The sequence below is a fragment of the Ascaphus truei genome, chromosome 6 (genome assembly GCF_040206685.1).
Source record: "Ascaphus truei isolate aAscTru1 chromosome 6, aAscTru1.hap1, whole genome shotgun sequence".
In the NCBI taxonomy this organism is placed as follows: Eukaryota; Metazoa; Chordata; class Amphibia; order Anura; family Ascaphidae; genus Ascaphus; species Ascaphus truei.
The window spans coordinates 67,021,101-67,048,721 of NC_134488.1; the positions used below are offsets into that span (position 1 = coordinate 67,021,101).

A 27,621-nucleotide genomic window follows, 5' to 3' on the forward strand; every position below is an offset into this window, starting at 1 on the left:
GCTCAGGTGACTGGCAAATCTTTATTTTGTTCTGACATTGTTGGGTCAGGGAGAGGCAAGACAGTCCAAGATGACCTCTCCGGTTACCTGTTCACATGCACCCAGCAAGTTAAAAAGTACCAGTTAACCCTTTGCTTTGTTGGGTTTAGCAATGCCATGGTCCACGGCGTGCAGCTAGTGGGGGGGAGGGGTGCGCCCTCAGCTGATGCTTCCTCCTCGCAGTGTCTTACACGTCACTGCCCCGAGTTTGGTCATAAAATTCTTCCCTTTCCATTGAGCGCAGAGATCCTCAGCGATGCTAAAGTCAGCCTGGGGAGGACAGGGGGCAGAAGTTAGGGGGAGACTAGACAGCAGTGGGGTGCAAGTGTATGGGTGATGTAAGTTACCTGCAGTTTCTCAAACACTTTCTTCTTGGGTTTGAGTTCGGGTTCTGGTTGTCCCATCTCGTACCCTTCCACATACACCCGCTCCCCGGGCACAGAATCGACAGGGGGGTCCAGGGGCTCTACCTGTTTGGGCTCCCCCTCCCTGTGAGGAAGAGACACAAGGAGGTGTGAAATGCAGAAAGGGCACGATGCTCTGTGGGTGTCAGAGACAGAGCTATCCCAGCAAGGTCAACCATCTTACTGCTCTGCATGCCACCATCTTACTGCTCTGCATGCCGACATCTACACTGCATGTGCTATAAATCTGTACAAGGCATTGTAGGCCCCCTGGTAGTGAAGGGGTTAAGATGTTGCAAATGTCAATTACATATGCGTGTGTGTCAGCCAGTCCAACACCAACTATTTTGTCCTCAGATCATGTCCCACAGACCTGGAAAACCACCAGAGTTGTCCCAGTCTTCAAAAGTGGGGACAAAAACTATTGTCCCCAACTACAGGCCAATCTCTTCTCCCAATACTATCCAAAGTCATGGAAACATGTATCCACTCCCAATTAAACGATTACTATACGAAGACAAATTTCCTTAGCCAACCCCAATCTGTCTTTCGCCCCAAACCACTTGACGGTAACAACCCTCTTAACAGTTTGCAATGAGATTCAGTGTGAAATGGAACTGGTGCAATATTCCTAGATCTGGCAAAGGCCTTTGCTACAGTTCCGTGCCGGGCTGCTTGCCTGCTCTTCCGCCAACCGGTAGGCATATCAGGGTAGGGTGGGAGGGCGGGAAGAGAGATGTGAGGTGCGGGGGGAGGGGAGAGAGATGTGAGGTGCGGGGGGTGGGAGAGAGATGTGAGGTGCGGGCGGTGGGAGAGAGATGTGAGGTGCGGGGGGAGGGGAGAGAGATGTGAGGTGCGGGGGGAGGGGAGAGAGATGTGAGGTGCGGGCGGTGGGAGAGAGATGTGAGGTGCGGGCGGTGGGAGAGAGATGTGAGGTGCGGGGGGTGGGAGAGAGATGTGAGGGGCGGGGGGTGGGAGAGAGATGTGAGGGGCGGGGGGTGGGAGAGAGATGTGAGGTGCGGGGGGTGGGAGAGAGATGTGAGGGGCGGGGGGTGGGAGAGAGATGTGAGGTGCGGGGGGTGGGAGAGAGATGTGAGGTGCGGGCGGTGGGAGAGAGATGTGAGGGGCGGGGGGTGGGAGAGAGATGTGAGGGGCGGGGGGTGGGAGAGAGATGTGAGGGGCGGGGGGTGGGAGAGAGATGTGAGGGGCGGGGGGTGGGCGAGAGATGTGAGGGGCGGGGGGTGGGCGAGAGATGTGAGGGGCGGGGGGTGGGAGAGAGATGTGAGGGGCGGGGGGTGGGAGAGAGATGTGAGGGGCGGGGGGTGGGAGAGATGTGAGGGGCGGGATTGATGGGATGTGTGGTGTGCAAGGGGGGTATTGTGTGTGAGATGTGGGGGTGTAGATGTGGGTGAGAGTTGGGGGTATGAGAGATAGATGGGGAGTCTTGCAAAGGTTGATAATGAGGGGTTCTGGGGGAGATGAGAGGATGATGGATGCTGGAGGAGATATGATGATGATTATTTTACCCGTGCGGCCCAAATCTTTCTTCCTTGGAGCAGTTCGGCCCTTCTCACTTTACAAGTTGTGCAGGCCTGGTCCACAGCATGTATGCGGATGACAAATCTTATATGCACATGACAAATCTTATATGTACACAACCCTAGCTTCACTGACTTTGAAGTGTGTGTCTAATCTAAATGTATCAAGACTTGAATACTGGATTTGTAAAAACAAACTTTTTAAAACAGACAACTTATGGTATTTGGGACCAAGGCTAAATTTCTAAAGCTAAGACAGCCACAGATCAGAACCTACTCTAACACTAATTCTAGCCCCAGTCACAAGTTTTAAATGTATGTGGACATATAGCTTGACTCCCACTTAACATTTGGCTGCATATTGATTCTCTGACAACCAAAACCTATGCCACACTAGGTGTACTTTCTAGGAACAAATCCTCCTTAACCCAACTGGTCAGAAAGTGCATCGCACAGCAGATGCCAATTATAGACAGAGGACAGTACATGGTACTGCACCCCAAACTCACCTTAGCAAGCCAGACACCCTCTACAACTCAATATGCCATCCTGAAATGTCTGCAAATACAACGTATAACCACTCCATTTAATGTAACCATGTATTATTACAACTCTGTGCCCAGGACATACTTAACTAGAGGTAACTATGTATTATTTCCTAGTAAAACATTTTAACACACACACAGTATGTTCATACAGTGTTGAGCATTTTGAACCCCAATGATAGTTAACGGAAATTCCATGATAACCTTCTTGAATCAAAACCAGCCTTTTCTTAAATATCAAATATGGATTTAGTTAATATAAACCCTGTCTTTTGAAACAAAATAATGTATGAATTAGACAAACTGAGTAATTAAGGGTCAGGGTATGTGCAAAAGTCAACGAAACCCTGGTTATCAACTAAATTAAAAGGGGATAATTAGAATCAGGTGTTTAAATAATTAGGTACATCTAGGCCCCACCCTATATAAAGATCAGAAACTTTGTGACTTTGGTTTTCACCATACAGGTGTGTGGAAACACATCATGCCACAATCAACAATTCTCAGAGGACCTCAGAAAAGCAGTTATTGATGCTCATCCGTCTAGAAAAGGGTTACAAAACAATTTGTAAGTATTTGAGGCTTCACAAATCCACTGTCAGGCAGATTGTCCAATTGTAGACTAAGTTCAAGACCACAGTAACTACCCAGGAGCGGTCGTCCTACCAAAATCTCTCCAAAAACAAACCGGCAAATCAACCAGGAACTCAAAGAACCCCAGAGTAACAGCCAAGGATCTGCAGGCCACTCTTGCCATGGCTAATGTGAGTGTTCATGACTCAACTATCAGAAATAAACTGAAGAACAATGGTGTTCATGGAAGGATAATCAGGAAGAAACCACTGCTCTCTTAAAAGAACATTGCTGCCCATCTGAAGTTCGCCAAAGTGCATACAGATGATCCACAAGGATCAATGTTCTCTGGACAGACTAATTAAAAAGGTAGAACTTTTTGGCCTCAATGAGAAACGTTATGTTTTGTCTGCGTCGAACAGAAGAACCTCATCCCAACAGTCAAGCATGGTGGTGGGAGTGTGATGGTTTGGGGCTGCTTCTGCTGCCTCGGGACCTGGACGGCTTGCCATCATTGACACAACCATGAATAATGCATTGAATCAGAAGATTCTAGAGGAGATGTTAGGCCATCCATCCGTGAACTGAAGCGAAAGTGGGTCAGGTAGCAAGACAATGATCCTAAATATACAAGCAGATCTACAAAAAAATGGCAGAAGAAAAAAAATCTGCGTTTTAAAATGGCCTAGTGAAGTCCGACAAAAAGATAAAGCAGGTGTCTGGAGCAGCAGCTGAAAAACGGCAGTGACTGGGAAATCCAAACCCATGGTCAGAGAATGGCTTTATAAGTACACACAAACTGGACAAACAATATCCATATTCTCCCTCCTACGCATTTCACACTGCAGGGGGGGGCACAAGCAACAGAAGAAGTTTGCACACCCCTGGTCTAGAGTAACCAACTCTTAGGCTACGGCCCGCTGTCTGCGTTGCACGCACACCTGCCAGGCAGGCGGCACATGCAGGCGAGTTCCCCGGTCCGCAATGAACTGCTGCGGAAAAGACGGGGGGGCCGCGGCCATGCCGTCACCCGGCAGATTCGCCTTAATTGGCTGAACTGCCGGGGGGCGTGGCCTAGCGCTCCGTCGCTAGTTTTACTCACAATTTTCATGTCTGCCTGAAACTGGCTGCGTGGCGCGGCGGTCACTCCTCGCAGTGGGCCCGGCCCCATTGGGGGGCGGCTTTTATCCCCGCAGCAGCCAGCGGGGACCAAGGCTTATGAATATCCAGGGATCCTCATCAGGCATCCATCAGAACACTCCGGAGATTCAAAGGCAGAGGGATGAAGGGAGGGGAATCGAAGATGAACAGAAACAAAAGCAATGGTGCAGACGGGATTTCCCCTCCCTTCATCCCTCAGCCATTGAATCTCCTGAGGGTTCTGATGGATGCCTGATGAGGATCCCTGGATGTCCATAAGAGTTGGTTTATCTAGACAACCCTAGAGCTCAATTTCTTTACAGAACTGGTGAGTGGAAAATTCACATTACTTCCCTCACACTGGAATTATTTACTGTATTGCACTATCCTATATATTCTTTATTCACATGTCCTTTGATTTATTTGTGCTACGGAATTCATAATAATAGCATGTTCTTGTATAGCGCTGCTAGTTATACGTAGCGCTTTACAGAGACATTTTGCAGGCACAGGTCCCTGCCCCGTGGAGCTTACAATCTATGTTTTTTAGTGCCTGAGGCACAGGGAGATAAAGTGACTTGCCCAAGGTCACAAGGCCCCCCTGCTTCAAACTCAGTGCCAGTCAGTGTCTTTACTCACTGAGCCACTCCCTCTCCCTACATCTTTGTCAACCTTCTTCTGGACTTGGTCTGAGTCCTGTCTGGGAGCAGCACTATCTCCAGGGACCGTAAATATTTATTTTTATTGTATATTTTTCTTAAAACATGATTGTTTTTTCACAGAATTAGTGCTATTTGCGCTTCAATCTGTTTTGTTTGATCACCTACACATGTATATGTATATATGCATACAGTATGTACATGCACACCTATATGTATATATGCACATACGTGTATATACACAAACATATGTATACAAAATGTGAATAAGTAGTTATGTATGAAATGAAAAATACACACATGGGCAGTCCCAGTGCAGAGACTCCCGCAGAGCATTGCACCCTGTGACTTACGTGGACGCGCAGAGCAGCATTCCCTGCGACTCCACCCCGCGCATCTTCTGTGGCTTCAGGTTGCAGAGCAGCACGACGGAGCGTCCCAGCAGCTGTTCTGCAGACACGTTCCTCACCAGCCCACTGACCACGCAGCGTGGCTTCTGCTCACCCACATCCACCGCTTGCACGTACAGGGTGTCTGCATCGGGGTGCTGCAGGGGGGGAGAGCACACGGTATAGCACTGCTGAGCATGTATACAGCCACAGGGTCAGAGTGCTGCAGACTAGATCTGTTTTGGTTTTCTGTTTTTATTTTATAACCACATTAAAAACATTTTCAGAAGATCAGTTTCGTCAGAGGTAACAATGAGACAAAGCTGGACGGTCAGTCAGTGGGGTTTTCTGATTAAAACCTAAAACTGGGTCCCCTAATTATATAATAGTGTGGAGTATCTTTACACTGCCTGCACACATGGTGCGTGTCACAACGGTCAGTTGCGGGTAAACGCGCCTAATCCGCCGATAACTTTCTTTCAAGTCAATGGCAGTTAACGCCAGACCGGGGTCATCTACCCACAATGGATCTTCGTAAATAACCTTACAGTGTGTTATTTGTGTGCACATCACACTGCGCTGTATGATGATGCCAAGTATCTGTACACATCTGCGTGCTGCGCTGTAGAACAATTACGAGTATCCACTTAGAGCTCACCCTGTCCAAACTCAGCACCTTCCCAACCCGAAGATCCAAGAGAGACGGATCCAGCTCCTCTGGGCCGGAGTTCTTAGCAGGACCTTTAGGTGCAGCCTCTGACAGAGGGAAGAGAAAGAGAACAAGAAAATTAAAAAGAGTGAGAGTGGTACCCAACAAAGGAGAGAAAGTGGAAATTAAAAAAAAAAAAAAAAAGGGCGAGAGAGGCCGAAAGAGACACACAGACAGCAACGGAGACAGAGAGACACACAGAGAGAGAAAGAGACAGAGATACAGAAGAGACAGAGAACAGTCTATTCAATATACAGTGAAGCTTCTGAGCTTTGATCACAAACAGATTTACTGACATGGAGAAGCAGCGTCTGCACATTAACTAGTGCAGGGGTAGCCAAGTCCAGTCCTCAATAGCTACCAACAGGCCAGTTTTTAAGGATATCAATCAGCAACTGAGCCACCTGTGCTGAAGCAGGGATATCCTTAAAACCTAGCCTCTTGGTGGCCCTTGAGGACTGGAGTTGGCCAGCCATGAACTAGGTGCTGATAAAAAAAGTGAGGGGGAGACAGAGAATGAAGAGGACAGGTATGAAAATTAGAGAAGGTAAAAGAAATATAAGCCCCCCCTAAAGTCCGCACTCTGTTTGGAGGGGTCAGGATAAGCCTCGTTGCTCAGTTTCCTCATCTCTGGGGTGCTGAATGTCTCCCTGATTGGGTCCAACAGTTTATTCAGAGCTTTCTCCAAAGATGCCTTCAGGTCCCCGGGATGCAGTAGCTACAGGGGATGTGGTAGACAGCAGGGTTAGCGGTAGACAATGAATACCCCCAGCCACCTCATCATATGCCTCTCCCCAACAGCCCTGCCTTGCACCCCAGCCGTCTCCCCACCTGTTCTGCAAAGTCTTTCTCCAGCGTCTCGAAATCCGTGTAAGTTTTATTTCCCCCAAATTTTTCGTCCCTTAGGATCACAAATTCTGCAAAACAGAGGGTCAGAGGTTAGAGGTCAGCACCAGGGCATGCCCCCCCTCTCACCCGCAACTCACCTGACTTAAGAGGGAATAGCACGTGTCTGACGAAGCTCAGCACCCCATTGTTCTCCACGTTCCCCGGCTCACAGAAAGCCTTCTTCAGCTTCTTCTTCACCTCCCCAGGAGTGTCCAGGAGGTCGATCTTAGACTCCTGTGCGGGGAGGAGAAGAGGGGGGGCACCCAGCACAGTCACTACCGACTTTCTTTCCATCCCATCCCTGTTCCATTGACAGCAGAGCATTTAACCCCCTGTCCCTGGATTACAGGAAAGGGTTAATGTTGCAATTCCAATTAAGTTAAAAGATGATATATTTAACATACATAACGTCATCTTACTCTTAAACATTAGATCTTAATCGCCAGCGCTCAAAATGTGCAATAGTCAAGTAATGATGCAAAAATGGAATGTATGTGTAATAAAGGACGGACGGATTGAATGCTAAATGTAAAGTAGGTACATGTTAATTCCATGTGCACAGATTCCCATATAGTGGCTCATTTAAGGTATCACAAATATTCATCAAAAACAGTAGGAGACCAAAAAAAGTGTTGCATATTAAAAGTAACTAGAAAAGGGATTGATTAGGGGGGCAACATTTCGAGCCTGCATATGCCCTTCTTCAAGCCCACTCACAAAAAACAAAGTGTGCTACTTCCCTCTATCCTCTGGTTCTGTTCTGATGTCAAAAAGGACTCCGTCTCCCCGTGCTGAAGGCACAGACGCCCCTCCAGGTGTACCTTGTTTACATTTGAATGCAATCCTTCTGCTGATTCATCCATATTTATTACATATACACATTTGTGTATTAATACTTGACTATTGCATTGTTTGACTGCTGGAGATTACACACATTGTATGAACATTATAGGATGAGTATCCATAATAGAGACATTTTGGGGACACCCCTTATCTCTGTGTAGGGTTGCCAAGTGTCCGGTATTGAGCTGGACTGTCCTGTATTTGGATACTCTGTCCAGTAAAAAATGAGAGGTATTGTAATACTGGACATGTACAGTATGTGTCCGGTATTTTCCTCACTGGACAGTGACCTGACACACCTTTCACCATTGAGTCCAGTATTTTTGGAGAAGCCACCTGGCAACCCTCTCTCTGTGCACCATTTACTATATTTTGTTGTCCCTAACCCACAGTGCTGTCTGACTCCACTTATGTAACATTAGATCACTGTTTTATGTCTTACAATTTTTACTGAGAAATCATGAGTGGATTTTAGGCCCAAGCTCGGGCAGGAAAGACAGAATTCCTGAGTGCATCTGCTGCACTAACTAAACCGTCACGTGACACAGGAGTTATCCTGCAACCAAGGATCGCAGAGCAATATCATCCAGAAGCAGGGTCTGAAGTACCACCAGTATGCGGATGACACCCAGATCGATGTTTCTTTCCAGGACAGCAGTTGCCACACTGACTGCGTGTCTAGCCCAGGTGGCGGAATAGATGGAGATGAATTAGGTGAAGCTCAATCCTGACAAGACTGAACTAATAATTATGGGTTCGGCAAGAAACCCAAGTATGGAACATGGAGTTTGCAAGCTGCCTTTAATCAGTGGTGTGCAGTCACTGCCCGTGTCCCAGGTTCTTAATCTCGGCATCATCTTTGACCACAGTCTCAACAAGCGAGCTCAAGTGGCCTTGGTTGTTGTCTGTTTTTTTATATATCGGAGGCTGCTTCGGAGTTTGCATCCTCTCCTGTCATATATGGACCTCGAGTCACTGGTCCATGCCTTTGTGTCTATGCGGTTGGACTACGAGAATGCCTTATTTATGCAAGACTACCAGTGTGGCCGATGTGGAGGCTCCAGCTTGTGCAGAACGCTGCAGCTCGGATGCAGGGACATGTTTATCGATTTGAGCATATTACTCCCATGTTATGCGATCTGCACTGACTTCCAGTGATCTTCCCTGTTAGGTTCAAGTTGTCCGAAACAATCACGGGCCTGTCTATCTGCAGTCTCTCTTGAAGCCGCAGAGGGATGCTGGCTAGGATCTCAGGTCCTCAGGCACAGGCCCGCCTCTCTGTGCAAATAGTACTGCATCCTACACTAGGTGGATGGGCCTTCCAGTGTGCATGTCTAGAACTCGCTACCATCAGAGCTCAGGTATATACCGACTTTGACCACTGTTTCGGGCATGGTGTAAGACTCACCTCTTCCTTCTGGCTTTTGCTAACAAAATAATGGTATATCATTTTAATGTGTTCTTTATCTGTAAAGTATTGTGGTCTCTCCTTAAGTGGGAGGTGCATTTTTACTAAAAAATATATAGATGAAGGGTTCTGGATATGCAAATGAGAACTCTGGGCAGGTCTTTTAGCTTCCTAGCCGTTCTATATATGGACTTCATTGCGCTGCATTACACAGCTTGTAGGAGATGAACGGTAACATCTCTTCACACTGGAGATCCTGCGTTGCTTCTTTCTTAGTGACTGCAAATTAGCTTCTGGAGAGCAGCAGTGACCTTTTTCCACCCATCCTAACCTCTAACCCAGGGGTGCGCAAATTGGGGGGGCGGGGGGGAGATTACATTTTCTTGGCGGGCAAGTGGGATAACATGGTGTCTCGTTGCAATGACAACGTAACATCACATGACGTCAGAAAAACACCAGAGAAAAGGGAGTGGGAGGGGCAGGCAGGGGTGCAGACAAAAAAAAAAGCAAGTTGCCCACCCCTGCTCCAACCTTTTTATGTCAGGCCTGAACATGGGCCTGTAGCCTACTCCTGACATGAAACACATGCAGTGGAATGTGAGGAGACGCCAGCCCTGCTCCCACATGGTCTCACCTCCTCGGAGGAGCTCATCTTGCCTCCCGTCAGTCCGGGCACCATTGGATTCATCAGGTGGATACGTTTGGCGTATCCTAGGGACGGCAGGCACTGGAAGGTAGAGAGGTTACATAAGAGCAGTGGTGATACCTTCCTACCGGCACACATCTCTCTGGTATATACACACATACAAAATATATAGTTTACACAAGGTAAGCGCTTTACCCCAAATCTTCATTAGGTGAAGGTTCTGAGCTCCAACCAATCAGAACAATGAACCCCAACCAGATATAGATCGATCGAGATATATATAGATATCTATATAGATATAGATCATGTCCCCAAAGCTTTTCACAATAACACTTGAAGAATTGTTCCAAGACATTAGATTGGGAAGAAAAAGGGAATCAAATCAACAGTAAATTTGAGTCACCTACGATTTGCAGATTACAATGTTATTTTTGCCACAAGTCCAGAAGATCCTTACCAATACATTGAAGAGTTTGCCAAAGCCCGTAAGAAAGTGGGCCTCTGTATGAATCTTAGCAAGACCAAAGTGATGTTCAAATATGCCAAGTCTGCAAAGATCAAAATAAATGGAATAGAACTAGGAATTCGAAGACTATGTCTACCGTGGTCGGCAGGTAACAATGGATGGGAACCTTTTGAATGAATTCAATAGGAGAATGAAGATGGGATGGAGCGCATTTGAAAGAAACAGGATAATCTTTCAAGGGAAACTGCCACTGTGTCTCAAAAGGAAAGTTTCCGACCAATGTATGCTGCCCGTGCTCACGTATGGATGTGAAACTTGGACCCTAAATGCGAAGATAATTTTGAAGCTTCAGACAATGCAAAGAAGTATGGAGCGATGTATGCTGGGTATTACCCAAAGAGACAGGAAAAAGAATGAATGGGTTCAAAACCAAACAAAATGTCTGTGACATCATCACAAGGGTGAAGAAATAAAAAAATGGCGGTGGGCCAGATATATCACAAGGAGAAATGAAAAAAAGAGAAAGTAGCGCTTAACACTATCTAAAATAAAATAAAAAGTGACTGTGCAAAAACAATGTATAATAGGAGGATGAACAAAGTCCAATCAAAAAATATACTTAAGTCCACCTGCCAGAGTCCAGGAGAGAGTTCCACATCCCTCCAAAATTGAAAGGCAGAAAGAAATGATGTCCTCTGGCGCGTTGACTCAAGTTTAATAGATGAACATAAATTGGTTAAATATAAAAAGACAGCAATGTATTAATAAAAAATAAAAAATTCCAAACTTGTTGGGATATTTATATTGAATTCATACACTCACAGCTTAAATGCAGTTCTTTTCCAGCAAACTTCAACCTGGGATTTCAGAGGTTAATATGCATATGCTAATAATCGTGAGTGAACGGTCTATTCAATGAATTCCAGTTTGGGATTCCAGAGGTTAATCTGTATAGGCTGGGGAGCAGCACGTAGTAAAACCAACATTTTTCCGATAACTTCCCAGCGTGTGTAACAGTGCACTCTCTGCTCCTGGTAGTCAACTGATTCACACTCCAGGCAGTGTGAATCAGACAGGAGCAGAGAGTCCACTGTTACACACGCTGGGAAGCTATATCAAAAAACGTTGGTTTTACTGCGTGCTGCTCCCCAGCCTATACAGATTAACCTCTGGAATCCCAAACTGGAATTCATTGAATAGACAGTTCACTCACGATTATTAGCATATGCATATTAACCTCTGAAATCCCAGGTTGACGTTTGCTGGAAAAGAACTACATTTAAGCTGTGAGTGTATGAATTCAATATAAATATCCCAACAAGTTTGGGGGAAAAAACAATTTTTTTTTTATTGATACATTGCTGTCTTTTTATTTCACAATTACAGTACAGAACACGATACGCAGCACATAGGATTGTTACAGACACAGTTCCTGCCCTGCAGAGCTTACAATCTGTGTTTTTGGTGTCTGACACAGGATTAAAAAGGTCACAAGAAGCAGACTGGGATTTGAACCAGGTTCCTCTGATTCAAACTATGTGATTGTTTAGTCAGTGCCTTTACTGGCCAAGGTGTGTGTGTCTGTTTTTGCATATTTACACAACACCAACAGTGTACACAGTGCTGTACACACATCACAATACAGGGCGTGCAACAAGTTAAAAATAAATAAAAATATTTCTAAAAATTGTACTTCAATACTATTGTACAGTCCAAGAGATACATAGAAAGACACACACACACACACACACACACACACACACACACACACACACACACAGAGGGAGCAGCAGCTGTGAGCCCCATACATGCAGCAGAGACACATACAGACTGCGTGTCACACCACATCACCGTCATATCACTCAAATATTCTCATTTCTGGAGTAATCTCCTTGCACAAAAGTGGGGATTGGGCCAAGTTATGAGACTAAAAGCCCCTCTAATGTAAGAAGATTACTGGGAAATAAGGGCATTTGAATGGCACGAGTAAGCAGCTGGGATTGTATATTATACCGCTGTGTGCGTGCTGGGTAAAGGCGGATAATGTATATCTATTTCTCGTTACTGAGGGGGTCACATTTGATGTTTAATATCCAACCGAATTAACCTTCACAGACACACAATAACACACCACAAAGAAGGAAGATACTGCACTCCAGTGGGACACCACTTCTCACAGACACACAATAACACATCACAAAGAAGGAAGATACTGCACTCCAGTGGGACACCACTTCTCACAGACACACAATAACACATCACAAAGAAGGAAGATACTGCACTCCAGTGGGACACCACTTCTCACAGACACACAATAACACATCACAAAGAAGGAAGATACTGCACTCCAGTGGGACACCACTTCTCACAGACACACAATAACACATCACAAAGAAGGAAGATACTGCACTCCAGTGGGACACCACTTCTCACAGACACATAATAACACACCACGAAGAAGGAAGATACTGCACTCCAGGGGGACATCACTTCTCACCGGCAGATCATACCATGAATGATTTAAACATCCAAATCCTCAAAGGAATGTTTAAAAGCAGCAAAAACAGGAAACATGAACTCAAAATGATAATGCTCTGACACTAAAGCTAGAGAACTTAATGCTGATATGGGGTTTCTTACACACCATCAGAATGTTTGTAATGTTTCTCCCTGCCTTTGTTGATCTTACAATTTAACCCCTTCTCCCCAGTCACTCCCCCTCTGCTGAATGAAATAGATAGATAGATATCTACATGGTCTCCACATTTCTCACTATCCCTTTCATCCATGTATTGCCCTGTCTGTTTACCATGCGTTCTCTACCTCGCCTGCCTTAGACTATATTGGTTTTTACATCTGCATTGTACTCATTGTATGCCAGGGTATAATCTGGGAAGGCAGGGTATAATCTGGGAAGGCAGGGTATAATCTGGGAAGGCAGGGTATAATCTGGGAAGGCAGGGTATAATCTGGGAAGGCAGGGTATAATCTGGGAAGGCAGGGTTGCAGACCTGTGTGAGACATGTGAATGTATTTGTGGTTATAGTCATGGAATCTCTGTAATGAGTATTGCTGACCTGAGGAAGAGAGGAGAGCTCTCAAGAAGCTCGTCTTAGAACAGGGGCGCGCAAACGTTTTTTTTGCTGCACCCCCGTGCCTGCTCTCCTCCTTGGTGCGCCCCCCCTTACGGCACGTTACCGTGGCAACCGTGACGTAATTTGACACGCGTTGCCATGGTAACACGTCCTGGAGCCGGCTGTACCTCGGTAAGTAGGGAGGTTGCAGAGGCCGCGCGGTCTCCCGGCATTTAATTTAAATGCCTGGGGGGAGAGTGCGGGACCTCTGCAGCTGCCGCGCCCCCCCCAAAAAAATCTCCCACCCCCCTGTTTGCGCACTGCAGTCTTAGAATATCAAATGTTAGTCCAAACAGAAAAAGGTATCGCCAAATACTGAAGTACTTATGTACTCTGCACTATCGCAACTGGACTAGCGCGGCTACGCCTATTTAATTCATGTTTAATATCTGAAATCTGCGGTCCTGGCGCTGCATATAACACAGTGACAAAGAAGGGACTTCCGCAGAGTGTGAATGTGTTGTGTGCCGAGTCACGGAATAACAGGTCTGTTTTAATCAATTACAAGCAAGAAGGTTGTATGTCTGTGGCAGACAGTGCTGTTTTTATAGCAGCCCTGCAGGATTGTTCCAATAGTTACCCAACATTAGGAAAATATGTATCTAAATGGAGATGTTTAAACACTGCACCAATGTTATAAATTTGAATGTATACTGTTATACTTCAAGAAAAATCAATAAAAAAAATTGAAATAAAAAAGTTTCCCATCCATTGATACTTGCCGACCAAGGTAGAGACCGCCTTTGACTTCTAGCTCTTTTCTATTTATTGAGATCTTTTGTAGAGATTACATTTTTTCAACATCCCTTTGGTCTTGCTGTCATTCATATGGTGGTCCACCTTCTTACTTGTGTCGGCGAGTCCTTTGATTTGTTGCTGGTGGTCTTCTGGACTTGTGTTGCAGTGAAAAGCTTTGATGACATGGTGTCACACACCCTTGCCAATCCTTATCGTGCTCAAAACTTCATGTCATGGTTGATGTGGCATTCTCATAAATGTTCCCTTTGAATATCAATGTACACTTCTTCAATACGCTGTCTTCTTCGTGCATTCAAAACCACTGAGATGTACACAGAATCAAATGCTTTTCCGTAATCTATGAATCCTAAGTAGAGTGGTAGAACGTATTCATTACTCTGGGAAATCACTTCTTGTGCAACTTCCTGTGCTAGATACACTGTGAAATCTTGCTTCTTCTTTAGGCTGTGCAAAGTATCTTCATAGAAATCTTGGAAGTGATCAGAATTAGACTCATTGGTTTGTAGTTTTTAAGGTCTTCTTGGTCTCCTTAAGTATGAGAATAACTATGGTGTTGCTCCATTGTTCTGGAATTTGCCTGTCCTTCACAAACATGTAAAGACTATTGCAAGAATTTACTCTACTTCTTCCTCAGATTGTTTAAAGATTTCAGTTGCGATTCCATCCTTCCGCAGGCCTTCCCTATCTTCATGGATTTTATTGCTTTTGACATACTATGTATATGACACAATATACAGCTCTCGCTGGCACAGGATTTACCTTTTCAGCAAACGTGAAGATTTTCCTTTGGTCAACACCTCCAAACTGAGCATCTACTTTCAGGTACTCCTCATCCAGAGCCTGCAGGGGATGAAAGGGGTGAGATCAGGAGGGGGGGGGGCGGATGGGGAGTGAAGTGCAGAGATTAGCACTAACCCTCTCCCAAAGCTCCCTCACCCCCCTCCGCAGCTCGTGTCTGTACCTGCAGTCCTGGGTACAGGAGGCCGCTCAGCAGCGGATGTTCAACTTGTTTCACCACCTCCGCTCCGGCCTTCTTAGCATCATGCTGCGTGACCACGGAGGAGAGTCTGTATACGTCCAGCGTGTACTCCCTGGGGGGAGAGGGCAGGGTGAGAAAGGACCGAAGAGAGGGAAGGTAGGAGAGGTGACTGGTAGGGAAGGAGTGGACACGAGACAGATGTAGAGGGTGGGGAGGAGAGTACAAGGGGTGAGAAGGAACTAAGAACAACAGGGGACGAAATGGGAAGGGCGAGGGGATAAAAAAAAAAAGGTACAACAGTAGCTGAAGGGGTAGCACTGTGTTATACCTGCGTGGGGCAATACAGAAGGTGTGCAGCATTCCATCTATTAAAAAGGAGTTAAGTGACCGGTGAGGGGGCCTGAGGCGCAGAGTAACCTGGACTGTCTGAGGTCTCACAAAGAGGCGTCAACTCACCAATAACACAAGTATGATTAACGGGAGTCCTTATACTGTCGATATGAGTACCAGTGGCCAGCGACAGAAGAGGGAATGCAGTTAGGGTTTGAGGGGGCAGCAGCACAAATTATGAGGAGAGTTAGGGGATCTGGCAAGGATAGTGAGGGAGTGGGGTGTAGCAGCGTACTTGCTTAGCTGATACTCTGTGCCCCGGATAAAGCGCAGCTTCTCCAATGGCACCCCGATGCTCTGCAGCATAGCCTTGATGACGTGCTCATAATAACGCGTCCTGAGCTCCAGCAGTTCCCAGGGGGCCTTCATGTTATCCAGATACGCATGGAGGTCAGCAAACAGGATGGTCACCTGAGTGCATACAGGGACATCTGTCACATACAGCACTGCAGGGCTGCAGAGCGCCCCCAAGCACCCTCGCTGCAGAACCTAGATACAGATTTGTGGGGCAAGGCCAGGTATTAACCCCCAGCCTGGTCCTACGCCCCTCTCCCTCTATTGCTACGGTCATCCCTCACCTCCCCCTTGCCACCGTCCTTTCAGCACTCTCCTCACCTCACACCCGGCCTTCAAGAAGTCTGCGATCTTAGACATGGGTACAAAATATGCCACATGAGGTTTGCCCGTGGTAGCTGTGCCCCAATACACCCGCAGCTCTCGCTCCCTCAGGATCTCCTTCAGCTTGTCCTCACCGAGGACCTCCTGGGACAGAGGGGACACAGAGTTACAGAGGGACACACAGCAGATTGTGACAAAAAGACACAGACAACATGTGAGGGTGATTATCAAGCAACGCGAGTGATTATTCTGTCCCCGAGTGTGACACTTGTGAGAAACCTCTCGTTGTCAGAGTACTCAGCGCTGCATGTCTCTCTAGCTGCTGCATGTGGAATGCAGGACAGTCGTGACTACTGTCCCGGGTCAGTGAGTCAGGGGGCAGGACACCCTAATGGCAAACCTAACATGCCAGATCCGCAGAGGTACCTGTCAAAGGGGACCTGCTGGAGTTGGGTGGAAGGGAGGTCCTCTCTGACAGGCACCTCCACGGGCACCATCCGACACACACCTCCTGTGGGCATCCTCCAAGGCAGGAGGACACACTCAGCTCCCTGTCCCTCAGGTCCATGCCACCTTCTCCTCCCCCCTTTGCTGGTGACAAGCTGTATTTGTGGGAATGTCAGGGGGACTACAAACTGTAATTTCTCATCTGCTGTGGTGGATAAATCTGGTCCTCACATTGTGTCTCAACCTGATCAATTAACAAAATTAGCAAACTGTGCTACAGACACAGAATAGATCCCGGGTTGGGTACTGTGAAAGCATGCACCCCGATATATACAGCACCTGTGTATTTACCTGCAGGTTGCGTGTGATGAGTTGCATCTTGTCATCGGGGCACAGATTGTCACACATAGTGCTTTATTACACAGACACTCACGAGGTCACAGGCAGAGGGACAGGCTCCTGTGTACGCAATTAATAGAAAGGTTACTTGTGTTGAAACTGCTCTCGTCTCTGTACTGTATTGGGGGCAGCAGGGGTCCCCTGAACACAGGAAGGTGACAGCAGGGACAAGGGATTCTGTAAGACTCTCACTACTCAGGCTTATCAGTCACATCTTGAACCACAGTTTGTGATGTGTGCAGGTATGATGGGAGTCGTATACGTGCAGGGGGTGGGTGGGTGTGTTTATGGCAGATTATATTTTTGTTGTGCGTGCGTTCTGTCAACATAAGTATTACATGTGTATTTGGTTCTGTTTTTTTTGGCAAATTATGCCAAATAATCAAAACATTAAAAAAAAACATAAGTAGAACTGAAAAATGTTAAATAATTCAACAAGATAGTGAGAAAACACCCTAAGTTTTCAAGTGCAGTAACACCAAATCACCCCAAAAATTAGTACTTTGCTGCAGTAATCAATAGAGACAGACTAAATCGTACAGTAGCTTAAAAGGTGGCATAAAGTGTTCTTAGTTAAGTGTTTTTAAGCAGGGTTTCATAGTAACCTTTGGGTTCCTGGGCATCCCTAAAGGATTTGTTGTAATGTTCAGGTCATTTGAAAATTGTATCAAATACAGAAGGATTTACATCTGATCTCAGAGGGTCGGGGTTCCTTACAATGCATCTGATCACAGACGCGCTATTAGAGATGGTTGGAGTTCCACACAATTTTACAATATAATTACAGGGCTACATAACAAAAATAAACAAAAGCTGAAAACCACTTGCTTAGTTGCCTACAATGAAAGAAGTAAAACATTCTGGCAGAGTATTGCATCATCTAAAGAAGCAGTGGGTCTGGCTCTAGCAGAGGATAGTGAAGAATAAGATGGTGAAAAGTAATTTGATTGTGCTGCTATTACACGAGTATGTGTGTGTCAATTGCCAAACTTGATTTTAACCAAAACTGCTGTAATGGGATGGTGACGTTAAACCCCCAGCTCGTTTTTGGCTGGTACAATCAAAGAGAAATAAGATAGAGCTCCTATTATCTGTTTGCAAATTGCCAGACTTGGTTTGAACCAAAACTGGTGAATGAGACATCATGAATCGTAAGAGAGATACACCGATTAGCTTAATAATTAAACAGCACCCCAGTATGAAACCCTCTGCTTAATAATTAAACAGCACCCCAGTATGAAACCCTCTGCTTAATAATTAAACAGCACCCCAGTATGAAACCCTCTGCTTAATAATTAAACAGCACCCCAGTATGAAACCCTCTGCTTAATAATTAAACAGCCCCCCCAGTATACGAGCCTGTCGGCTTCATAATTAGACAGCCCCCCCCCCCCATTATATGAAACCCTCTGCTTCATAATTAGACAGCCTCCCACCCAGTCGGCTTCATAATTAGACAGCCTCCCACCCAGTCGGCTTCATAATTAGACAGCCTCCCACCCAGTATACGAGCCTGTCGGCTTCATACTTAGACAGCCTCCCACCCGGTATATGAGACTGTCGGCTTCATAATTAGACAGCCCCCAGTATTTGAGTCTGTCTGCTTCATAATTTGACAGCACTCCCCAGTACACGAGACAGTCTGCTTCCTAGACAGCACCCAGTATAGGAAACAGCGTGCTTCCTAATAAGACAGTGCCCCCGTACGTGAGACAGCCTGCTTCATCATTAGACAGCTGCCTCCCCGGAGTTTCGCGGTCCCCGGCTCTCACCTGCTCAGATCACATGCGCGCGGGGTTCTTGCCGGGCGGGTCACGTGGTGGCCTCTGGACTTGCCCGTGTGCCGGTGCTTGCGTCAGCTGTACGGATCGATGCGCTCGGTGCTCCTCTGGCCGGCCTGGCGCAGACCTGGTTCAGAGTAAGAGCGCATCGATCTTAAAGGCGTAGGGGGAGAGTGACCCGACCAGTGCTCCAGGATGTCCCGGCCGGATAAAGAGGGGCCCCATGTGACCCCAACACCCGCGACATCGAGACGAGCGGGGTGAGGGGTTACAGGGCAGCGTGGTTCCCACATAGAGCCGCCCATACCCCTGCAAATACCCCACATACCAGCAAATACCCCACATGCTGCCCCATATAGCTGCAAATACCCCACGTGCTTCTCCATATACCTGCAAATACCCCACATATTGCCCCCACATACCATCAAATACCCCACATGCTGCTCCATATACCTGCAAATACCCCACATGCTGCCCCATATACCTGCAAATACCCCACATATCAGTAAATACCCCACATGCTGCCCCCACATACCAGCAAATACTCCACATGCTGCCCCCATATACCTGCAAATACCCCACATACTGCCCCATATACCTGCAAATACCCCACATACTGCCCCCATATACCTGCAAATACCCCACATGCTGCCCCCCATATACCTGCAAATACCTGCACATACTGCCCCCCATATACCTGCACATACCCCACATACTGCCCCCCCCCTATACCTGCAGATACCTCACATACTGCCCCATATACCTGCAGATACCTCATACTGCCCCATATACCTGCAAATACTCCACATACTGCCCCCCATATACCTGCAAATACCCCTTACTGCCCCATATACCTGCTGATACCTCATACTGCCCCATATACCTGCAGATACCTCATACTGCCCCATATACCTGCAGATACCTCATACTGCCCCATATACCTGCAGATACCTCATACTGCCCCATATACCTGCAAATACTCCACATACTGCCCCCCATATACCTGCAAATACCCCACATATTGCTCCGACATACCTGCAAATACCCCACATACTGCCCCCCATATACCTGCAAATACCCAACATACTGACCCATATACCTACAAATACCCCACATACTGCTCCCCATATACCTGCAAATACCCAACATACTGACCCATATACCTGCAAATACCCCACATACTGACCCCCGAAAACCTGCAAATAAACCACATACTGCTCACCCAAATACATGCAAATACACCACAAACTGACCCACCCCATATACCTGCAAATACCCCACAAACTGATCGCCATATACCTGCAAATACCCCACATATACCAGGAAATACCCCACATACTTCTCCATATGCACCTGCAAATATCCCACATACCTCCCTCCATACGCCTGCATATACCCCATATACTGCCCCTCCCATACTACCAACAAATATATCACATACTGGTTCTATACATCCATAAATACCCCACACACTACCAGCAAATACCCCACATGCTGCTGCCCATACACCCACATATTGCCCACCATACACCCATAAATATCCCACATATCGCCCCATATACCCCACACACTGCCACCCATATACCCACAAATACTCCACACACTGCCCATACACCCGCAAATACCCTATACTTCTCCCATGCACCCTCAAATACCCCACATAGTACCCCATATACCAGCAAATACCACGGACAAATACCTCGCATATTGACCCACCCTACACACATAAATGCCCCACATACTTCCTTTGCCCCATACAACTACAAATACCCCACATACTGCCAGATACCTGTAAATACCCCACATACTGCCAGATACCTGCAAATACCCCACAATCTGCCCCGTGCCACACTATACCCACAGATACCCCGCATACTGTTCCATACCTGCAAATACCCCACAATCTGCCCCGTGCCACACTATACCCGTAAATACCCTGCATACTATCCCCAGTTCCCCTATACCCACAAATACCCCACATACTGCCCCCATGTATGCAAATACCCTACACATTGCCTTCTATATACCCACATGGAAATACCCTACATGATACTCCTTGATACAGAGGCAAATACACCACATACATCCTCTTATACCAACCCTCTCTGCCACCTCGAGTACTCCTACCCACATAAATCATATATGCTGTACAATTTAACACACTCCGCCCCAGCCCCCCGCTCACCTGACTATAAACTGCCTACCCTTGGTCACTGTTGCCCACTCACTGTCCTATTGCCCCATGAAACACCCTGTATAACCCTACATCTGCTCACACATGTTCTGTCACCCACCTATGCTTTTTCATACTCGCCTGTTCGAGGAAGTTAGAGGGAGATCCCGCTCAGGTTAATCAGGCGGTAACCCAACCAGGGCACACTAATCACCCTCTGTCTCTCTCTCTGCAGATGCCCCCATTGTACACGGAAGCATGAAGAATTCCCGTGACCCCTGCGGTTGGACTTCTGACCAGACCCCCAGACTCGACGCTCACCGTCAGGTGGTGCTCTGGGGAAGAAAGGGGGAAGACCCCCTCCTGGGCACCATGGAGGACATTAAGATCAGTATTGTGAACGACAAAGTCACCGGGACCAAGCGAGACCTAGAGGAGCCGGCAGCGATGTCCCCATGTGGCAAGAGGTTTCGGAGCGCCGTATTCTGCTGCAGCACCCCCAGCTCTGCGCCGCTCCGCTCACACTCACCACACTCCCTGGACATCAATCGGCCTGAATGGGCTTTGCAAAGCTACAGCACGACTCTCTCCCAGGCCCAGTGTGCGGCCTCCCCGGACATCTGCGATGAGATTGATGACACTTTGCTGGAGCTTACTTATGATGAGGTGGACTCGCCCTGCCAGTTGACAGAGGAGCAGATTGAGGAGCTCCTAGAAGATGATTCTTGCTACGCTGCGGAGCCTCCGGGGTGGGACACTGATGACAAGTTTAGCATGGCTCCACTGGAGCCTGTGAGTGCTGACTTACAGACGCCTCTATTGCCCTGCAGGCTGCTGGCCGGCTTTGATGCTCCGCCTGTGGAATCAGCGTTTGATCTAGAGACTTCGGACAGCAGGTCCAACATCTACGCCACAATGGCTCCATTGCCCTGTAGCTCATCCATCTTGGCGCTAGACGAAGTGCCATTGGAGACCGGCTCTGGTCTCTGTACCGTAAAGACTCTGTCTCTTTGTGGCTCACAGCTTAACGGAAACGCTCTGGATGGCAGATCTGGGGTCTCGCTCGCACCCTTTAGCCTGCAAGCGGTGCCTGGCTTGGGGGTGGAGATTTCCCCTGCACCTTACAGCTCCTGTGTCTGCTCTGCGGAATCTCCATCGCCAGCAAGCTCTCAGAGGTTAGGGGACAGATTGGATGATGTGGAGCGGTGGAGCGAGGGCTCTGATTTGCCCTTTGACTGTGACATTGACGAGCTTCTGATGCTCAACCCAGGGGACATTGAGTCGCAGGAGGAGGATGAGAACCTGCGAGGGCCTCTGCAGAGTGTGATACACCATAAAACAGCTGATCCTGTGCCTGTCTTGGTGCCTCTGGACCACCTCCAGCTTCCTCTGCCCCTTTCCTCTGCCAGCACTGATCCTCCGAAAGATGATATCCACTGCAGGAGCAGCAAGGAGCAGGAGCCAAAGCCCAATACGGAGCACAGCGAGGCTTCGGCTTTCAGAGAGGCAAAGGATGAGCAGGGAGGTGGAATAAGCGCGACCCAGCCAGACGCTCCTGTCAGAAAACTCCCTGCACAGGTATCTGACGAGCAGCTTCCAAAATAGAGGAACAGCTCCAAATATACTCATCACTGTGAGATTATTCACACAGCGCACATTTGTATCACTGGGCAGCAACATTACTAGTTCCTGTTAGGCAAACGGCCATTTTGTATACTCCCAACATCCTAAAAGTTGGTGATCTGAGTCTCAACATATGTGAGATTCGGTGCACAGTGGCACCTTTTTATTGGTCCAACACAAGAGTTCATCATAGCTACAGTATGTACTCAGGATTTCCAAGCCTCACAAGTCTTATTTTCAAACTTACAGCTAAGAAGAGCTTTCCTGTTGGTGTCACAGCCTGTAGCACACCCACCTATAGCTTTCTGGACTGAGCGCAGATTAGAAATCTTTGTGGATAGGTCACATCAGCAAGACAAGCCAATGCAATTCTCAATAGACAAGGCTTTGAGCACGAGGGTCACCCCTCCCCAAACACACGGACCCCACAAACTCACATGCAGGGGCATGAACCTGCCCTTCAGCACATTGCTCTGCACACATGCAGATGCTGATCTGCATGATGATCCCTTTTTTTCTTCCCCTATCCCAGGTGGCCCCTGCAAAGTGTAAACAGCCCCCCTCGCGGCAGAAGAAACTGGGGAAGGTGACCCCTCTTCCGAAACCAGTAGTCAGGTATCCATATATGAGGGGATGAGGCTGCAGCAGGGGGAGGGGGGGGGAAGGGGATCTCTGCAGTGTGTCTTGTGTGTCGTCCCGTCAATCTAACACCACGTTCACTTGCAAGGGAAAGTAACGTTATTCACTGCAGAGCCAATGACAGTGACCATTGTGCCCACACCTACTGGTCATCCCAGATTCCTCCTTTTACAGTCTCTCCCTTGTGTATTTCAGGCCACTCTGGATTTCTCCCTGTGACATGGAGGAGAGAAAGAGGCATTATTTGGGTAATGTGTTCATGCACGTCAAGAACCCTGATATCTCACAGCAAGGTAACGTACCCCCCTCTGCCCCTCCACAGACACACAGGTTAGATATGTCTGCCCATCGTAGGAAGAACCATCAGCAGAGAGAGGGTGAAAATTGGAAGTTTCCCGGTTGGCAATAGATCGTCCCCCTTTCCCTCGCTGATCACCTATAGCACTGACCCTGTGCACAGCGTTCCAGCTGGATAGGGAGGTGGCCCTTTGAGATATTATAAGCACACAGGCCCTGCCCTAATGATCGTTCAATCTAGGTTTTATGTTGGAGAATTCTATGCAGACTTTAGGAGAAGGGAGACGTGTGTAGGGGGTCCTCCTGATGCACAGTCGAGCGGGGTCTACACCCCCTGCAAGGTCACCTCCTCTCTGCAGTCTCACCCTTGCATATGCTTCGCGTCCTTTTCTCCCCCCCCCCCCCCCCCCACCCATTCTCACTCGTGCTATTTTGCAGAACCCCGCTATGAATTGGCCGCTTTACTACAACAGATCAGCAGAGATGACCCCAGCTGGCAGCACCCGGCTGACTTGACTAGAAGGTACCTGCGTGCAGGTTGTAGGGAGCGGCTAGCACCATAACTCTAGGGCATCTAAAAACATGGGCATATCTAGAGCAGGGATAACGGGGGGGCCAGGGAAGGGTTAGAGGGGTGCAGCAGGCGGTACTTGGCTCTGTGATGCACTTTGTATAGCTCTGGGAGGGGGGGGAGGTGGACGCTCTGAATATTTTCAGCATCTGTCTCTTACACGCCCACTCCCTCTTGGTTGCAGGAATCACCCTCGCCGTGGCACAAGGTCCTCTCTGAGGTGCAGTTTGCATCAGTGGGTGCTGGACAACGGAGGTACCCAGCAGAGATTTCAAAGTTTTCCCACCAAATTTGACAGGAGTCCGATCCCTTGAGTCCCCCACTCCGGACCCTCGTGATGCCAGGCTTGTGGGGTCTATCCTGTCCCATCGTCCCTTCCTTAGGTTCTGTTACCCCCGAAGTTAGCCGTTCTGTGGTTTTATGTTTGTGGGGAACTCCCTTCTGTTATAATAAATGTTATTTTTCACAGTTCTGTGTCTCTCCGATTTACTCTCATATCTTTTTATGTATCTCTCTCCCCCTTTCTAATTCCCCCTCCTCTGCCTGTGTGTATCTCTCTCCATTCCCCCTATCCTTTTTTTTTTTATTGGGCCTGGTCCTGGCCTGCGGATTATCTCGGTTTAGGGAAGATTTATGAATTGGAAATGTTTTTCCTGCAAATCGTTGCTCCCCCACCCCCCCCACCTTCCTGCCCTCTTAATATCGGATTAAAATCAAAACGAAGATTACTATGATGGGGGAGGGGACTGATAGAACAGAGAATTCTGGGATCTCCCCGGTCAACCAACCTCTTCAGAAGGAACTTGTGCATCAACGCCGGGGGCTTCGGCAGTGCTGACACTCACTGCGCTTCCTCCTTCCCCTACTGTCTCCAAACATACCATTTAGACTGTAAGCTCTGCGTGGCCGGTATCCATTTTCATATTGTGTGTTTGATGCAGTTATTGTATAAGATGTCCCTGTATGTCCGTTCTGTAAAGCACCCCATATAATATTGTGCAATATAGAGCCAGGGGGAGCGAGTTGGGGTGAGATCGGGAGTTGAGGAAGTGTGGCCCCAGGGGTGTGAGGGGCCACAGATGCATATGCAGAGAGTAGCCCCTAAGCATCAGAGAGAGGGCCTCTCAAGGAGGGATCTGTTCTTCACATTACACTGGCAGACGAGAACCGTTATGAGGGAGGACATTAGAAATGAGACTTTTTGAGCTCTGTGTCACCTTTCACATGTCACCTCTCTAGGAACACATCTGTAGGATTTTCCATGGCTCTGTGTAATGTGGAAGGTGCCTGTGTGTGTCCAATCTGTCCCTACCATCTGCCATCAAAGACTTAGGCACCTGCACGGGTGTCACTCCTACCCCAAGCCATCTGTCCCTCCCCAAACCTAACCCTGGATCAGTACAGCTAGTGGTCGTCCAGAAGTGCTACTCTTTCCCCCCTCCCACCTCTCTAGGGATTATAAATAATTGGGGTCGCGTCGGTCACACACTGCATAAAAGAGAATAAAAATGTTTTCTAAAAAAAAACATGGTCCCTACATACGTCACACCAAGAATCATATTGCGTGTGTGTAATTTATTAATAACGTGTGAGTATGTGTCACCCAGTATCTGTATAAGTCACTATGTGTATGTCCATGTGATATGTGACTGTGCGTGTGACACACACAGTGTCCCCAGCTCTTGGTGCGTGCATGTCTGATCCCACCCCCTACATGGCCCCTGACAGCGCAGTTTAATATTGATATAAAATCAGATTTCAGATGCACAGTAATCCCACGAGATAATCCAGCCAAAATCAGAGGCACCAATTCAAGGATTACCTCCTGACTGAAATAATGTGAGCGCATACATGTACTGTACACACACAAATAATAATAGATTGCAAAGGGAACAGCACTCAAAATGTATCAAAAATAGGAGTTATTAGCAGTATAAAATAATTAGGAAAAAGACAATTTTTTTTATAGATTATTAGATTACAAAAAAAATTCTATTGTATTGAAGTGCACTTAAAAAAAAATGGACACGCATTCCCATGAAGATGCTCCAAGGAAGTAATATAAGAATCATGCTCAAGAAAAAATAAATATATATATATTTATATATCAGCAAATAATGATTGAAAAATAGTGATTTTTTTTTTTTTAAAACATAGGGGAAAAAAACAAAAAGTCATGTTTTGTAATAATCAGTCTCATTAGGAAAGAATTGATAGTGTCTCATGTAACCCGGCTCTAAAGGAGGTCACATCGGATTAACTGTGCACGTTGGCAATGCTCGGGCTCAGGCTTTTGCAGGGTGCTGGGTAAGTGCAGGCTGGGCGTGGATGATAAAGAGGGCGCCAGGAACTTTTATAAAAACAAAAGGTGCTTTATTAATATTCATTCCATCGGGACAGAACTCGTGACAAACAATAGTATTCTGGATTTCATCCCCTGCTAGCTCTCGCTCCTGCGCTTGGGAGGTACATAACTTGAGGGCCTGTTATTAAGGATATTGTGGGGACTGCTTGGAGGGAGGCTGGGATGCAGAGAGAACCCGCTGGACGGGCCGAGTCTTTATGAACACAGGCTGCAGTGTCGGTAACTCGGTGAGGACAGTGGCAGTCAGGCTGCGGTAGGGACAACCTTATGAGGACAAGTGGCATCCCTCTCCCACAACCTAAGTAAGGTCCCTGTTCCTCTTAAAAGGCGCAATATTAAAGGGCAAGTTACTAACTGAAAACAACAAACGGTGACATGGACACATCTTAATACACATGACCAGGGCTCGACAAAGGCAATCGCCACCTCGCACCGGGGCGAGCGGATATTGGGAGCTGGCAAAGCTGCCTCCCCTCCCCTCAGTGTCTGTATTGCTGCAGCCAATCCCAACCCCTCTGCGGCTTCCTGAACCTCCAACCAATCACAGCGCTCCGTCGCCAACAGTCCCGCCCCCAGTAGTGGTGTCGGCGTGGCTCGCCCAATCAGGGCCGCCGAAGGGGGTGGAGCTGAGAGAGCTCTGCGTCCAGTTGCTGGGCCTCGGAGGCCCTGCAGCAGGCCTCTCCTCTGCTGTTGCGGCCTCCCGTTTGTCTACACACTCACTTGTGTGTTCTATTTTTGTTTTTTTTTGTACACTACAATAACTATATTTTTGCTGAATTTGCTAGGAGTATGTGAGTTTTTCTTATTTATATCCTGAGTGCTGATTCTATGGTGTAATACTGTATATTGTGTCTGTGCATCAGTATGGACACAGGATCATAGCACCTTGCCTGCAGGACACAGTGTATCATTACTGAGGACTGGGCCAATAGAATGCTTTTGTAATCTAATTATCTATTCAAATTTGTCTGTTTCATAATTATTTTATATTTCTAATACCGTATTTCCTCAATTCTAAGACGCACCTTGATTTAATAAATAATGTTGGTAAAAAAAGAAACACTACATTAAATGTGTAGAAAAAAAAAATATATATATATATATATATATCGGCAGTGTTCGACAAACCTATACATCTGCACGCCCCAGGCGAGTGGATTAAACATCGTGGCGAGCTCCTATTGGCCCAAGCAGCACAC

General features: G+C 47.3%; 2 protein-coding genes across 4 annotated transcripts; one reads left to right on the top strand and one right to left on the bottom strand.

Annotated features, from left to right (window-relative positions):
* Window positions 1-2: 2 nt before the first annotated feature.
* On the bottom strand, window positions 3-18,897 carry YARS1 (tyrosyl-tRNA synthetase 1). Of its 3 annotated transcripts, none has more exons than XM_075604711.1 (14): window positions 18,746-18,897; window positions 16,926-17,033; window positions 16,125-16,271; window positions 15,745-15,920; window positions 15,102-15,231; window positions 14,900-14,980; window positions 9,770-9,862; window positions 6,983-7,118; window positions 6,828-6,913; window positions 6,579-6,714; window positions 5,946-6,043; window positions 5,252-5,445; window positions 387-528; window positions 3-309 (listed from the first exon to the last, which is right to left on the bottom strand). In XM_075604711.1, exons 2-14 carry the CDS (start codon window positions 16,980-16,982, stop codon window positions 199-201), a joined length of 1,587 nt encoding a protein of 528 aa, XP_075460826.1. In that variant the 5' UTR covers window positions 16,983-17,033; window positions 18,746-18,897; the 3' UTR covers window positions 3-198. The 3 variants fall into 3 exon arrangements, with proteins under 3 accessions (XP_075460826.1, XP_075460827.1, XP_075460828.1); XM_075604712.1 differs by lacking the exon at window positions 18,746-18,897 and adding an exon at window positions 18,681-18,741; XM_075604713.1 differs by lacking the exon at window positions 18,746-18,897 and adding an exon at window positions 18,518-18,542.
* On the top strand, window positions 18,867-24,525 carry S100PBP (S100P binding protein). Its single transcript, XM_075604710.1, has 6 exons — window positions 18,867-19,014; window positions 21,163-22,505; window positions 23,083-23,165; window positions 23,385-23,482; window positions 23,925-24,009; window positions 24,242-24,525. Exons 2-6 carry the CDS (start codon window positions 21,186-21,188, stop codon window positions 24,369-24,371), a joined length of 1,716 nt encoding a protein of 571 aa, XP_075460825.1. The 5' UTR covers window positions 18,867-19,014; window positions 21,163-21,185; the 3' UTR covers window positions 24,372-24,525.
* The last annotated feature ends 3,096 nt before the right edge of the window (window positions 24,526-27,621 follow it).